This window comes from Bemisia tabaci, chromosome 5 (genome assembly GCF_918797505.1).
Source record: "Bemisia tabaci chromosome 5, PGI_BMITA_v3".
NCBI classification, from domain to species: domain Eukaryota; kingdom Metazoa; phylum Arthropoda; class Insecta; order Hemiptera; family Aleyrodidae; genus Bemisia; species Bemisia tabaci.
The window spans coordinates 8,352,284-8,368,461 of record NC_092797.1 but is presented as its reverse complement, the minus strand read 5'-3'; the positions used below and the strand labels follow the sequence as shown (position 1 = coordinate 8,368,461).

General features: G+C 39.9%; 2 protein-coding genes across 5 annotated transcripts in view; one reads left to right on the top strand and one right to left on the bottom strand.

Annotated features, from left to right (window-relative positions):
• LOC109034888 (uncharacterized) overlaps positions 1 to 8,586 on the bottom strand; it is a 38,212-nt gene extending 29,626 nt beyond the window's left edge. Inside the window, exon 1 of one of the 4 annotated variants that reach the window (XM_019048282.2) lies at positions 8,252 to 8,586. In XM_019048282.2, coding sequence (XP_018903827.2) covers positions 8,252 to 8,363 — 112 coding nt within the window. In that variant the 5' untranslated portion in view covers positions 8,364 to 8,586. Of the gene's footprint in view, positions 1 to 1,225; positions 1,737 to 1,778; positions 1,934 to 8,251 lie in introns of those variants that run through there. The other 3 variants (XM_019048283.2, XM_019048285.2, XM_019048284.2) reach the window with 3 other exon arrangements.
• Positions 8,587 to 8,846: 260 nt separating this feature from the next.
• On the top strand, positions 8,847 to 15,652 carry LOC109034859 (putative methyltransferase DDB_G0268948). Its single transcript, XM_072300239.1, has 2 exons — positions 8,847 to 9,306; positions 13,492 to 15,652. The coding sequence occupies exons 1-2, from the start codon at positions 9,157 to 9,159 to the stop codon at positions 14,134 to 14,136; spliced, it is 795 nt and encodes a 264-aa protein (XP_072156340.1). The 5' UTR covers positions 8,847 to 9,156; the 3' UTR covers positions 14,137 to 15,652.
• The last annotated feature ends 526 nt before the right edge of the window (positions 15,653 to 16,178 follow it).

Below are 16,178 nucleotides of genomic sequence, written 5' to 3'. Positions count from 1 at the left end.
TCGAATCGTCATTTATCGCGATTTTTGTTTCAATAATATCGCGATAAATTGCTGGACGATAAAATTGCAATTTTATTGCAACAAGATTGAGGATAATCGCTCAGATGTTGATGGTTCTAGCGATTTTTTCGCCGATGAAATCGCAATATATCGCGATTTTTCCGTTAAAAAATGCTACTTGGGATGTAGAAAAGAAATGGACGTGTAAAAGAGGAAAATCGGAAAATTTTGATTTTAATTATTTTGAATGTAAAAAAAAAAAATTATATAAGTAATCATATTTTTATGCTCTCTGAGTCCCTAAGGGGCCGTTTATAAATTACGTACCGAGAGGGGGGAGTGAGGGGTGGCGGAGAGGAACGTTGCGTCATTTTGTTTTTACGTGATAATGGACAGCGACCTACGTCACAAAAACGTTACAAGGTGGGGAGTGAGGGTCAAAAATGCCGTTACGTGTTTTATTAACGCTCCCTAAATTGTCATTTTATTGTTATTGTTCGTCTTAGATATCTACTAAGCTGATCTCCAAGATTTTCGCGGCTATCAGTAGGTATTGACTAAAAATGAGGCCGGTTTCCAACATTTTTAAAGTATCACTTAAGTTTTTTTTTTTTTTTTTTTTTTTTTTTTTTTTTTTTTTTTTATGAATGTAATTTATATTTAGAACTTTACTATTTATGCAATTAGAATATTCATTAATTGTCACAGCCCAAAGTTTTAAGGATCGAGTAGGCCGATTCCCATGATTTTTGCGGCTAACCGGTGCAACGTGACACATCTCATTTTTATTTGAACCTATGAGATTAAGCCCGCACCACAACTTCTGGTGGCCCGCATTCAAAATGTCAAAGAAAAGTCGATAAAAAGTATATGTCATCGCCATAAGAGCCTCAATATTTTAGTTTGTCATGTAATAAGTATATAATTTTTCTCAGTTAATTTATTCATTATATGGCTTCATTTATGTATTTTTTGCCCAGGCATTGATTTTTCAAAAATTGTATCCATGGCAGTGCCATAGTATTATCAAGCCATAAGAATTATGGCAAATACATGTTTGTATAAATTCCCCATGACGTTCCATCTCCCAGGTAACTGAGCTGAATTTTTTTTTCTTCTTTTTTTGAGTTTACACGTCATTAATTAAGCAGGATAGACCAAAAACCAGATTCCTAAATGACTTGAAAAGCTTAGCAATCACTCATCTACAGAAATCAGCACCTACCTATCTACTCTTTCTCGTCATACGTATACTCTAGACTCTCGATACACCTCATCAGTGGGGAGATTAAATCACACAAGAGAAACTACAGAAGGTCTACATCAAACTAAACGTAACTAATGCAATACGAACGTGCTAAAATATTTTGCGAACAGATCACCACCTCGAGTTTTATTCAGGTATCGTTACACCTCGCAAAATTCCACATCACCATTGAAGAGTGATTACACTGGAAACTGATTTGAATTTATGGTAATTCTCAAGTAAAAACCTCTTATCAGTTGACGATTATCTCACATCGGACACATCAGTGTTCCATTGTGCCAGGGATCTTCAAAAGAACGCGTCGCGTCATTAAACTTCACGCCGGGAAATCTCGTCGGACCGTGGAAAATACAACGAAGAATTTGTTTATTTTTAATTTCGTGAACTTGAGTCGACGGTAGCCCGGAAAATCAGCGCGCCGGTTGTGTGAACGGAAAATCCGGGACGGAGGAGCGGATAAGCACGGGTTCGGTTTTTAAGATGAGCGAACGACTGTGTAAGCTGCGCCTACCTGTAGATGCGTCTTCCATTTCGTCCTTCTCTCATTCCCCTCTGACTACGAATAACCATGAAAATTTCGAAAACACGAGCCTTGCCAACTCCCGATTCCCAAGTCTATATCCGTTTTCTTCAATTATTCAGCCGCAACTTTCGTCACATTTTTTCCTCGACTCCGTCCGTCGCGCTCCCTGTCCAGCTGAGTTTTGACCCGCCCGTCCGACTCTTTCTTTTCTCCTCTTTTAATCCCTTCGCAGGGTCAGTAAACTTGTAATCACTCTTCATGATGGCCTGCGGTTGCTATTTTCATGAAAACGGGGCCCTGCAGAGTGACACACGACGCTGCCGTCATTGGCATGACGTGCTTTGCGATGTATCGATTAATCTGCCATTTAAACCTATGGAAAAGAATCGATAAACAGGGTGTGCGCAGCGAACGCCTTAATAATCGATTTTTTACTATAGCTTCAAATGGGGAAGTATCGATAATCGATCATTCACGCTACGCCACTGGCTGCCATGCTAAGGAAGAACGTCGTGTAAACATTCGAGAGTTGCCAAATTTCGTTGGATAAAATATTTATTTTTGAGGAAAATTGGATTGCATTTAGCAAGAAGGAACCAGCGCGATTACAATGTTGTAAAAATTTTGCTTCTTCATAATTATCTAAAAAGTCTCCTAGAATCGTGAATAGTTTTTGTCTCCCACCAAAAAATTGTTAATTTTAAAGGAAAAAGATTGTGTAAATTTTAATATTGTACATATCTTAAGTACCCTGGTAACAATTGGCGATAGGAGCTGCGTTTCAAAATACCATAGGAGTTCTTAAAGCCGACCAAAAAAGGCTATTGAAAATCAAATAGCTGGCTGTAGAAAGCGGAGCAAATCATATAGCCGGGCTATACGAAGCTATAAAAAAGTATACATTCGGGCTATAGTTCCTATCGCCGGGCTTTACACTTTACCGCCATTGGCTATAAAAGGCTATAAGGAATTGTGTAGAAATTCGTGTGCTTTGGAAATCATTAAGTTTGATACAGAACTACCTTAACATTTACAAAACCCACATCATATTTTCCTTTAAAACATATTTTTTTTATCAATTAAAATGAGAATTATTTATACAGAGTGTGCAAACATTTCAAAATCATGAGTTGGAAAACGCTGATTTTAATGTAAAACTGACGCGAGATTAAATATTAGAGCCTAACACAAAGCGGAGCGGCGACGCACTAGCGCCTACAAACCTAACTGGGATACTTCACGCATTGCGCAATGCGTGAGGTATCCCTGTTAGGTTTGTAGGCGCCAATGCGCGTTTCGCGCTCTCTGCCCGCCCGCCGCGCCGCAGCGTGCCACGGCGGCGTCTGAAGCAACTATTTCACACCAGATGTATTGCACAGTATCATAAGAAATTGAAGGCGCTCCAACATATGACAGGCATCCTCCAAAAGTACGGAGCATTCCTCACAAAATAAATCAAGATATTACGGGACAAAAAGAGAGCGGTAGTCCGAAAACTAACTAAGTCCTAGTATCCGTATTTAGTAACGTTTAGCATAAACTTTGTCGTCTGGCTGTTGCTCAATCGCCATCGGCTATAAAAGGCTATAAGAAATTGTACTGCCGGCTACAGAATCTATTGGAAATCTTACAGCCGGCTTTAGGTCTATAGTATTTTGGGACACACATTCTACTGCCAATTTTTACCAGGGTATTTTCAAAAGAAAAGGAGAAGTCACGCAATTTTGATAACAATGTAATCACGCTGGTTCCTTTTTGCTAAATGCGATCCAATTATAAATATTTTGCCTTGAAATTTTCAGACGTTCTAGATCAAATTACAAACAAAATTATCGGAGAAATTCGCAGAAAAAGATTCAATAATTTTTCTGAAAATCAGTGATTTACTGGATAAAATTTAGCAACGCCTGAAGGCTCATGCTGCCTTTTTCCTTAGCAGGGCAGTGATGGGAAACGCCGTACGAAACTTGAGGCGTTGCCAAATTTCCTTTTATAAAAATCGGATTCCTTGGTAATCTTATGAATATTTTTCTTACTATGTTTCTCATAATTTTGTTCGCAATCTCGCCTAAGGCTCCTGGGAATTTCGAGGAAAATTATTCATAACTTTCCTCATAAATAAACATTTTATCTAAGGAAATTCGGCAACTCTCAAATGTTCATACGGTGTTTTTCCGTATCACGGCAGTGCAGCTGACTGTTAATGGGAAGGTGGCCTCTTGATTTTTCCCTTCCGAGAAAACCCCGATCCAGTTTTTTTTCTTTGCTTTTCTCATTTCCATTTCAGAATTTTCAGAATGCTCGCGTGCCTGAGCATGAATCGATCATTACGTCATTTTGGCAAAACTGAGCCGTTTCAAATTTATATCGAGGAAAAAAATGCAGAAAAACGATACGGATGTAAATTAGTTAACTACATTATAATGTCACAGTAATTTAATTTGTTATTATCCCTATTTTTATTTATTTATTTAGTTTTTGGTCGAAACTTTTGCCGCTATTGGTGTGTTTTTGAGGAAAGTCAGTGTTGCACTCTATAATCAGAATGTACGTAAAAAATGACTTTTCTTTGACATATTTTTGTAATTATTAGTTAGTCAAGAACCCTAAGGGAACCTACGGTGTATTTTTTTCCAACTTACGACGACTCAACAGATTGATTAACTTTTACTCAATTAGTAATTTAAAATTGCATGAGACTATATATAAGTAAAACTTTTGAAGCATCTAGTGAATGAATAAGTTACGTGAAATTTGAATGTTTTCGAGAGAAACAAATTGAAGTTTACTAATCACATTAAGTCCTTTAGTTTTGAACTATTTTAATCCAATGTTTTTTGTGGAGTCAGATATCTAGTTTTTACGGAAAAATGTTTTCGTCACTGAATTGGTTGTCAAATTTGGTTTAACTTTTCCGCAATAATTTTTCCTTTCCATTTGAAAAATGTTTCTTACCTCCTTCATTTACCAAATGCCTTATTCCTACAAGAAAGCAGTTTTCAGCGAAGTCACGCAGTCATTAAATAGCAATCACCTGCAGGAGGCGTGAATAATCGATTATCGATTTTTCCCCATTTGAAGGTATGGTAAAGGATCGATTATTAAGGTTTTCGCAACGAACGCCTTAATAATCGATCCTTTTCCATAGACTCAAATGGCAAATCAATCGATACATCGCAAAGCACGCCACGCCACTGGCAATCACCTGGAGGGCGTGCTGACTTTCGAACTTGATTTTCGCCTCACCCAATTACTAGTGGTGAGGCGTGAATGATCGATTATCGATATTTCCCCATTCGAAGGTATAGTAAAGAATCGATTATTAAGGATTTCGTTACGAACACCCTGTCTATCGATTCTTTTCCATATAGGTTTAAATGAGAGATAAATCGATATATCGCATCAAAGCACGCCACGTCACTGCCGATCACCGGCCTTGAATTTGGAGAACGGGATGTCAAAAATGTATTCTCTCTAAGAGGGAGCCTTAGGTACAGTGGAAAAGAGTGCCGATGGACATGAGTTGTACCTCATTCGCCCCATTTCACATTCCTTGCTTCTTAGAGCAACACCACTTTGAAGACAGGCATCGTTGCGCTGTGAGGGCCAGAGAAAACTCTAGCGCCTTCAATCTTTGATGTATGCAACACGGACGTCCCCGGAGTTCGAATAGTTGTATCAAAGCGCCGTGATAAAATTCACGTCGGCCAAAGTGAGCGCAATGACTGATGGCTCTGTGGCCTGATGACCCTCGCTCTTGGTTTCCATTTGAGCGGTGTTAACGAATAGGACGGACTCTCTCAATAAAAAGATGTCTACGTGACGTAGTAAATCATCGGCAAAATTTCATTTTTATTGGCACATAGAGCTTTTCAATGCGTATGAGGGATTCAAAACAAAAGGAAACAGGGCTAAAAATGTCAAAGAAATGTTTCTGTACTTTGTCCTGCCGCGTTAACATAAATCAAAGACGTAATTTTCAGCTTTTCATTTCTTACATTTCTTTATTTATTATTTTTATTTCACCAATCGAAAAAGTCTATGTATCCAGCCGAAATTTCTCGGTTTTTTCATTTGTCTTTTTAGTCTCGTGTTCTCCTCTTCGTTTTTGAGGGTGTGTTTTTGTATTTTTTAGAAAAAAAATGTTAAACTGTTCCGAGCTGTTCTGCATTTGAACTAACCAAGTTTTCTAAAGCAAAATAAGTATAAACTACATTGAAGTTAGCTTCCCCGTTCTTCTAGTATGAAACTTACTGTGCGACAACTATTTATTGTGGGTTACATCCGCCCCCACCCTTGCTCCCGATCTCCGTTGACGATGTGTGTTAAACATGATTTCTACGTGAAGTATTACCCCTGGTATGATGCCAACTAGGTACGCTTTAATGAAGTTAAGCATATTCGCATAGCAACCCTGCAATTTCTCTCTTTACTCCTTAATATAAAATTGACGAGCTTCGCATTCGCACCAATGCTTACCACTGTTTTTTAGTGGATAATATCAGGAAAAGAGGAACTCCTGTCTGTATTAGGGTGATTTCACGATAACAGGAATAGCTAAAATTTGCAACACCTTAAAAAGAAAAGTACACCAATTTTAAACAAATGTCATTACCTACTTCATTTAAAGGTATTACTTAAACTTCCTTTTTCCAGCTTTGCCACGAACTATTTTGATTAAGTACAAAGTTATAGTGATTTACAAACAAACCATTGAATCACAGGTATCAGCTCTCCCGCGGGACTGCTGGAGGTCCACGCAAACATGGAGGCACTGCCGAATTGTGTCGTGTGCAATTCGACGGCGAAATCGTAGGAACGCGTATTTCGATTTGTGACGCTGCAGACTTCCTATCAAAGTTTAAGTTTTTAAATGGAAAATACTCAAGAATACTTTTTTGAAAACTTCTCCGAACTTTTTTCTCTATGGGGAGAATAATCCATGAGACTTTCAAACAATAAGGTTGTTTTGTTCTCGAGATAATGAGAATAAATGAGATCGGAGATTTTGAAACAGTGCAAAAGAGATACGATTTCCTGAAGTTTCATCATCGGTTTGCATCGTATCGTCAGGAAGGCGACTAGTGATTCCTTTGGCTGGCACTAACAACACTGCCGTGCCAAGGAAAAACGCTGTATGAGCCTTCAGACGTTGCCTAATTTACCCTGGCAAATCACTAACTTTCAGGAATTTTTTTGAATATTTGTTTACCAATTTCTCAGATAAATTTTGTTTGTTATTTGATCTAGAATGTCTACAATTGTAAGGAAAAATATTCCTAATTAGGGCCGGATTTACCTACTTGCCGCCCATGGGCCGAATGTATTTTGCCGCCCCCTTCTCATTCGTTTTGAAACATAAACAAAAACCATCAAGTGAACTTGCCGGAGGGGGAGGAGTGCACAACTGCATAAGACGCGTTTACCTATTCATGTTGGTACATTTTTTGCGAAAGCCCTGCAAAATTTCACGGAACTTTGCGCGAAAGTTAAGTTCCGCAAACCTGTCTCTGTGTGGACAAAGTCCTCCATTTATAAGAAATTAACCAAAAAATTATGAAAGAACAAACATAAATGGGCTTGAATAATTTAACTTCCGCCGCTGCGCCCCGCTGATCGCACTGTGTTTGGCGCAATGCGTGAAGTATTCCTGCAGTCTTGTAGGCGCTATGCGTTTCCCGCCGACCGCTGCTGACCGCACTGTCTTTGACGTAATGCCTGAAGTATTCATGCAGTCCTGTAGGCGCTAATATGTGTTACATGCCGACCGTCGCGCCGCGCCGAGGGCTTGTCCTTTTCATTTCAAGTCCTCGTCAGTTCCTCTCTTAACTCGACTAATTAAAGATGCTGCTTCTTGTATCACAGAAAAACGAAAACATTCAAAATTACTTTACTCTCAGGAAAGAGAGATTTTGTCCCCTTTTCTCATTGATAATTTTTTTTCTCTGAATCCGATTGTTTTTATAGCTACTTACATTCAAAAAAATTGCAAAATTTGCCGCCCCCTAAATTTGCACCCACGGGCCGCGGCCTATGTGGCCACCCCCTTAATCCGGTCCTGTATCCTAATTTTCCTCAAAAATGAACATTTTATCGTAGGAAATTTGACAACTCTCAAATGTTCATACGGCGTTCTTCCTTAACACGGCAGAATAAGTAAGACTTCGCATTTCCACCGATTTTGATTCAAACGGCTCGCTCTTACGTTGAAGTATAATGTAAGTTCACTGAAAAAACTATCTTGGATTCAGAATCCAGACTCCTAAAAAGTTTTACGAGAATAAATACTCTTGAATCAATCGGATTTTTACTTAAATCCAAAGGCAGGACTCTCGATTTAAGCAAAAATCCGTGTGATTCAAGAGTATGTTTTTCTTGTCGAATTTTTTAACAGTCTGGAATCAGGACCCAAGAGAATTTTGTTCCAGCGTTCAAAGAAATAATAACAGCAAGAAACTTACTGAGCCTTTTGAAGAATTCTATGTTTTCATAAATATGGGAGACATTCGCGTACACAACATAGTCATCTTTGTCGCGTAGTCTAAAGGAGACATACTTCCTTTTGGGGGCCATCTTTCGGTATTATCAACAAAACTCCCGCCCACGACCGTAACGATACTTAAAATTATATCCGCGGATGATACTCGTAATTACTTCGCGGCATAGTCACTGGCACCCCTCTGAGTACTCAGTTAATTTTTCCGTCGACCAGGGAAAGTTAACGAGACTCCGCCGTGATTCCATGAAACCGACTGAAACTTTAATGGAGAGGAACTTCCTGCACGATTTATAAACTATGGAGAAAAATCGGCTGAAATTCCTTGACGATCAAACGTGCGTAGCGTAAACGATACTTAAGGAAACTAAAACAGTACCTACGGCAAATTGTAGAGTAACTACAACTTGCATACGATAAATTCCTTGGGTCAGTCATGAAGTGGGGGTATAATCTCTTTCAATTGGGCAGATAAAAACGTTTTTATCTACGAGTGGATTAAGTGGAACCGACTCCAATGGTTGCTCGGGTAGACAGGTGCTTTAGAGCTTGGAGTGTTCCTTCTTTACCTAATAGAATCCCCCACCAAATCGTTCTCTCTCACTGAGAAATATATTTCAAGATTTTTATGGAATAAAGTCGTGTAAAACAGCGTTGCGTTTGCTGGAGGTGATATCAATACATTTTTGCGGACTTTTTGTTTAAAATATTTTTAATTTTGCTCAAAATTTTACATTTTTTTCATTTCTGGAAGCATGAAGAAGTAAAGAGTGCCTTACGATTTTCCCACATGTGCATGGAGTCAGCGATTCTCATCTGAAATCTTGGAGTCGTCTGCCGCCAAATTCCAATAAAGTAGGAATCAGTGAGATGGCAAATTTGTTCCTCAAACAGGTCGTGGAATATGCTAAGGGTCGTCCTACTTACCCGGCGGAGTTATTCTGTTTTATCGCCGAGAAAACTCCCGAACATGAGCTTGCTTGGGATGTTGGCACAGGCAGCGGCCAGGCTGCACAATCAGTAAGTCAGTTCTCATGTATTTGTATTTTGAGAACTTGGTGGTTAATAATTGAGATTTGCGTAGAACATAGTCAGGAATGTCCAACGGGCCCCCAGTGAAAGTAAAATTTACTGGTAGAAATTTTGCAACGTTGAAATACAGTTACGTTCTTTCGTCGTGGAGACGATAATTTAGACTGATTTAACCCTAGCTTAGATACCCAATCCGGGCAGTGGCGTGGCGTGAATTGCGATGTATCGATTGTTAAACCATTTAAACGTATGGAAAAGGATCGATGAACAGGTTGTTCGCAGCGAACACCTTAAGTATCGATTCTTTACCGTAGGTTTAAATGGAATAACAATCGATATATCGCAAATCACAGTCCCGCCGAATAACCACCTCGTTAGATATAGGTCTACAAGTACATCGTAACAAGAGAATCATGCATCAAACTGATAAAAAAGGAAATAATCGATTGTCGACACAACCGAAGATAGGAAAGACGTATTCGGGCCTCGTTTGTTAACTTTTCTCCTGAATCTGACCGACTAGACACCTCTTGGCGGCATAAAGCGGAGCATTGCGAGCTCATGCCGCGCGCCATCGCGCCTTCAGTTTTGCAGATGCAACACTGACATCCATCAAGTACGAATAGTTGTATCTCTGCGCCGTCATCAATGCGTGTCCTTTCTTTTGCTCTAGGGTCCCTACTCTGCTCTCTTTCCATATTGCGTATGTTTCTGTTTGAATTATTTGTGATGATGCTTTGAGGCCTACGTAAGCAGCACAGCTGAAGTTAGGAAAGACGTAATCGGGCCTCATTTTTTAACTTCTCTTCCGATCGTATTTTTATACTGGTCTATTGGACCCGACTTTGAACTTTCCGTATTATGAAAATCTTGAGCATATATAAGACAGTGGCTAGGCGTGAATGATCGATACTCGATTATTCCCCATTTTCACTTACAGTAAAATATCGATTATTAAGGTGTTCGTTTTGAACACTCTGTTTATCGATCCTTTTCCATAGGTTTAAATGACAGATCAGTCGATATATCGCGAAGCATGCCAAGCCACTGACATAAGGGTTTACCGAACTCTGCCTAACTGCATTTTACCTTCTCTGATTTTCTCTCATGTTAAATTTGTTCAACAAAGAACTTCTTTAACTACTTAACTTTTTAAATTTTCTGTGGATTACGCAAGATTATGAAAAATATACTCACAAAATGTCAAGTCTCAGTGTTGCTTAATTTTCTATTTAAAAAATAAAACTTCCGCGAAAAGTAGGCAACGTCTGATGTAGTAAGGTTGATTCCAGTTGAATCCATCCAATTTTATTGATTTCTGCCCGCAGTGGCGATTCTTGGAAGTTGGCAATACTGTTTTCCCTCCATTTAAATGTATGTAAAACAATCGATTCTTGGTGAGGCAGCTTGCCTCCCCTAAATCGATATTTTTAATGGATTCAAATGAAGAAACAACAGGGTTGCCAACTTGAAAAATAGCTACTACCTGCTGGTAATCAGAAGAAAAAACAGTGAAATGCTCAGTAGAAACGCCCAACGGGCTCCTAGTGAAAATATTCACAATCTGTATGGAATGTTTGCGACTTTGAAATGGACCGCGTTAAACAGAAAAGAATCAAGCTACATCAACTATTACCGAATTTCATTTTTTACATGAAAGCCGTCGGGCGGATTTTAGTGCAAATTGCAGTAAATTTTCTTCGAAGTACGCAGCAAATTCCTTGACATTTTCTAAGGAATCCACACGCGCGCTCTCTTGTAAAAAATTAAATTGCCCAGTTAACTTTGGCAGTAGCTGATGTGGTTTGGTTCCTTTCTGCTAGACGCGGTCCAAATGAGGGGCTTGGAAGACGAGGCGCATTTTTTGCGCTTTTGCTATTTTGAGAAATTAATTCATGTTTAAAGTTTAGACTTTACATGGATCCTTATGGCGGAAAGAAAGTTCAAAGTGACTTTATGATGCTTAAAAGTTGGAATGAGGGAGCGAATTTTTCACAGAATATGCATTAAGTAAAACTAGTTTTTTTTACTGGGAATCATTGATATCTCAATTTTTAAAAACTGCACTGACGTATGAGCCTTTTCCTCCAAGCTCCTCAAATGAGGGGCTGATTATAGGACATTTCGTCAACGATTTTTCGTCAGCGCACCTGTTTTTTCTAGTCGTTTCCGTCCACGCGTTTTTTCGGCAAATTATGCTAAACGTTATTAAATACGGATGCTAGGACGTAGTAAGTTTTTGGACTACCGCTCTCCTTTTGTGCTAAGGTATCTTGATTTATTTTGCGAGGGAGGCTCCGTATTCTTAAAGGATACCTGTCATTCTTAATATGTTGGAGCGCCTTCACTTTTGTATGACATTGTGCAACAACTCTGTTGTGAAATAGTTGTTTGAGGCGCCGCGCCGCGCCGTGGCATGCTGCGGCGCGGCGCGGCGGCCGGCCGGCTAGCACGCATTGGCGCCTACAAACCTAAGGGGATACTTCAAGCATTGCGCCATGCGTGAAGTATCCCCTTAGGTTTGTAGGCGCCGTGGCACGCATTGCGCAATGCGTGAAGTATTCCCTTAGGTTTGTAGGCGCCAATGCGCGTTTTACGGTGGCAGCACGCCGTTCCGCTTTGTGTTAGGCTCTGATATTTAAACTCAGGGAGTCAGCGATTTTCAATTCATGATTTTGAAATTTTTGCACACTCTGCATGGATTATTCTCTTTTAAATTGATGGAAGAAAATAAGTATAAAAGGAAAATATAACGTGTGTTTTGTAAATATGAATGTGGTTCCGTGTCAAATTTAATGATTTCCAAAGCACTTTGATTTTTTCTTTTACATTTTGTATTTTTACTGTGGTGCAGCGTGGTGTACGCTCAACCATCCGCTCAAATTTGGACATTCAATTTCACTCTAAAGGATCGATGTACAAATGGGTTAAAATTTAAGATTGCGTGTTTCTTGATTTTTTCCTCTCTTCTATTCATTTTTGTGTAGTTGCTGACAACCCAACTACGGCTCATTGAGATTGGTATCGATGCCATCGCTTGGAAAAGGTTTTACAAATATTTGCCACGTTTTAAAAATGTAAATGCTTTTACTCACCAATGACAATTTGAAAAGACAAATCAAAAGGAGAAAGCAACATTTCACTTAAAAAATGAGTTACCATAACAACGCCTCCTTCTCTCTCAATTTTCTCATTTTGATACTGTCATTAAAATATTACATGAACAAAAATATAACACTTGGACCGAGTTACTCTTGTTTATTTTACGCGTGGACGTAAACTACTAAACAAAACAAGTGTGTGGACAAAAAATCGTTGACAGAATGTCCTGATGAAACCGAGGGGCTTGGAGCAAAAGGCGCATAAGTGCAGTTTTGAAAAAATTGAGATAGGTATCAGAGATTTCAAGTAAAACTAATCTCATTACATATTCTGTGAAATAATTGATCCCAAATTCTACTTCTTAAGCACTAAAAAGTCAGTTCGAACTTACTTTCCGCCGTATGGCCCCATGTAATGTCGAAACTTCAAACACGTATTTCTCGAAATAGCAAAAACTGCACTTATGCGCCTTGTCCTCCAAGCTCCTTAAATGGACGTATTTCTTTTAAACGGAACTAAGCGCCAAATTGAGTTCCATTTGAGGATTTTAGAATCCCGGATAGCGCGTCCTGTCAAACGGAACTAAGCGCCATGGAAAAGCATCGCGTTCCGTAACACCCGCCAATCCAAGCCCGCCTCTCAAGTAGCATTTTTCAACGGAAAAATCGCTATATATTGCGATTTTATCGACGATAAAATCGCCAGGATCATCAACATCTGAGGGATTATCCACGATCTCATCGCAATAAAAAAAAAATCGCGCCTTTATCGCCCGACAATTTATTTATTATAGATATTTTCGAAATAAAAATCGCGATAAATGGCGATTTAATCTCGATTTTATCGAACCAAAAATTGCGATGTGAAGAAATTTAATCGCCATATATTGCAATTTTAACGCGATAATATCTCGATATATTGACACAGATTTTATCCCGATAACCAACCGATAAAATCGCTATCTGCTACTTGAGCTATGGCGCTTAGTTCCGTTTCATATAAATACATCCAAATGTAGTTGCATTCTATCGTCTCTGGAAGGGACGATTGACAACGATTCATTATTTTCAGCTTGCCGAGTACTACGAAAAAATCGTAGCCACAGACACGAGCCCAAAGCAGCTGGAGTTGGCGCCCAAACTGCCGAACGTCCGCTATGAGCAAACCCCGCCAACGATGTCGAAGGAGGAGCTGCGACAAAAAATAGCCGCAGAATCAAGCGTGGACCTGGTGACGGTCGCTCAAGCCATCCATTGGTTTGACCTCTCCGCATTTTACGAGCAAGCAAGGTGGGTGCTGAAGAAACCCCACGGGGTCGTCGCTGCGTGGTGCTACACGACCCCCAAAGTCAACTCAGCAGTGGACGCAGTCCTTCCAAGGTTTTACAGGAACCCTTTCTGGAGACCTGAGTTCAAGACGGTGGGGAGTGCGTATGCTGATCTGGAGTTCCCGTTTCAGCCATTGGATGAGCTCCATGGGACGGGGCCGATTCGATTCGAGAATGTGAGAACGATGAGCTTGGATGATTATTTTGTTTATTTGAGATCGTGGTCCAGCTATCAGGATGCTAAAGACCAGGGCGTAGAACTCCTCGATCGAGAGATGATTGAGGATTTTACCCGCGCCTGGATTTCAGATGGAATTAGCGGCCCGAAATCGGTTAATTTTCCTGTTTATTTGAGGATAGGGACAGTAGGGGCCAGTGGCGAGGCGTGAGTGATCGATAATCGATATTTTCTCATTCGGAACTATGGTAGAGAACCGATTATTAAGGTTCGTTGCGAACACCCTGTTTTTCGATCCTTTTCCATCGGTTCAAAATGGCAGATCAATCGATGTATAGAAAAGCACGCCACGCCACTGGTAGAAGCGTGCTAGAAGGCAGATCTCATACTCCATCATACTCCATAATATGAAATCCAGGGCCGGATTAAGGGGGTGGCCACATGGGCCGCGGCCCATGGCGGCAAATTTTGCAACTTTTTTTAAATGTGTGTATAAAAAAAAAATCGGATCCAAAAAAAAAAAATTATCAATGAGGAAAGGGACAAAATCTCTCTTTCCTGAGAGTATAGTAATTTCTACTTTTGTCGCTTTTCGGTGATGCAAGAGAGAGCATCTTTAATTAGTCGAGTTAAGAGGAACTAAACAAGCAATTTGGCCTGGAGTTCAGCGCAGAGAGGAATGATGACGAGGACTTGAAATGAAAAGGACAAGCCCTCGGCGCGGCGCGGCGCGGCGGTCGGCATGTAACACATATTAGCGCCTACAAGACTGCATGAATACTTCACCCATTGCGTCAAAGACAGTACGGTCGCTGCGGTCGGCGGGAAACGCATAGCGCCTACAAGACTACATGAATACTTCACGCATTGCGCCAAACAGTGCGATCACGCGGCGCAAGCGCAGGCGCAGCGGTGGCGGAAGTTAATCTTATTAAACAACATTTATGTTTGTTCTCTCATAATTTTTTTGTTCATCTCTTATAAATGGAGGACCTTGTCCACACAGAGATAGGTTTACGGAATTTAACTTTCGCACAAAGTTCCGTGAAATTTTTCTAGTAGTGTTGACAGGGCTTTCGCAAAAAATGTATCCAACACGAGTAGGTAAACGCGCCTTATGCATACCCCTACCCCTCCGGCACGTTCACTTGATGGTTTTTATTGATGTTTCAAAACGAATGAGAAGGGGGCGGCAAAATACAGGCGGCCCATGGGCGGCAAGTAGGTAAATCCGGCCCTGTCAAGGGGTGTAGTTCCTTAATACTTTTTATTTCGGGCGTGGCTGAATAAAAGTGACTCCGATCAGGAGTAAAATAGTTACACGAACCTTCATACATATAATATTAGTTGGGAAACCCCGATAGTATTGGCTGGAGTAAAAAAATGTGACTTCATTGCAACGTTTAGAAATCTTCGATATGGGTGTTTTGTTTCGACAAGAACGAGCAAAAATTTCTCCGTAAATTTATTGGAAATTTTTTGAGGGAGGGAAAACAATTCATAGGAATTTCCAAGGAAAACTATTGGTTGATTCTCTTGTAAAATATAAATAAATAAAACATGAGCGAGATTCGCAACGCCGCAATATAGAAGATACGCTTATATCGACTGTAGCCATCGATGAGATTCTTAACTTTTCAAATTATTTTCTAGGTAGGTATACCTACTTTTTTGTCTTATTTGTTAAATTTTTTGTGCCGTGTGGAAAATACATACGTTCAAACAGGTATGCTATCATTTTCAGTCATTCCGAGTTTCTATTATTCGCCTTCAACTGATAATATAGGCAATAACAGCTGCTAGGAGCCGCAGGTAAATAGTCGCTTTCGCATTTTTCACGAATGGAAAGACACGCGTATCTGGAGAGTCGACTTCCAAAGTGACGGTGCACAGTGGATCGAGTCGATAGGAGAGATCGGACAAAATTTGGAAACTTTAAAGGCTTGTAACTCCGTTTATACAGACCTTTGAGGTTCTAAAAGTGGTTCCATTGGTTTTCTCGTGAAATTTTCAACCGACAGCACCTCTTAAAATTTAAAATTTGGCGTATCAAACATCAAACTTTGCGGTTTTTGGTTTAAAATTTCATGTCCGAATCATCTAATGACTCGATCCACTGTGCGGCGGCGCGACGCGCGCACAGTAGAACGAGCGATTGAAAGAAGTCCGTAATGAAATTTTTGGATAAAGCTGCAAATTTTGAAGTGCATTATCTCGCCTCATGAAATTAAAGTGGTGCCTCGTGAGTAATAA

Coding starts and splice junctions, on each gene's coding strand:
- LOC109034859 (XM_072300239.1), top strand. CDS start 9,157: ATGGCAAATTTGTTCCTCAAACAGGTCGTGGAATATGCTAAGGGTCGT. Junction 9,307..13,491: donor GCGGCCAGGCTGCACAATCA/GTAAGTCAGTTC, acceptor CATTATTTTCAG/CTTGCCGAGTACTACGAAAA.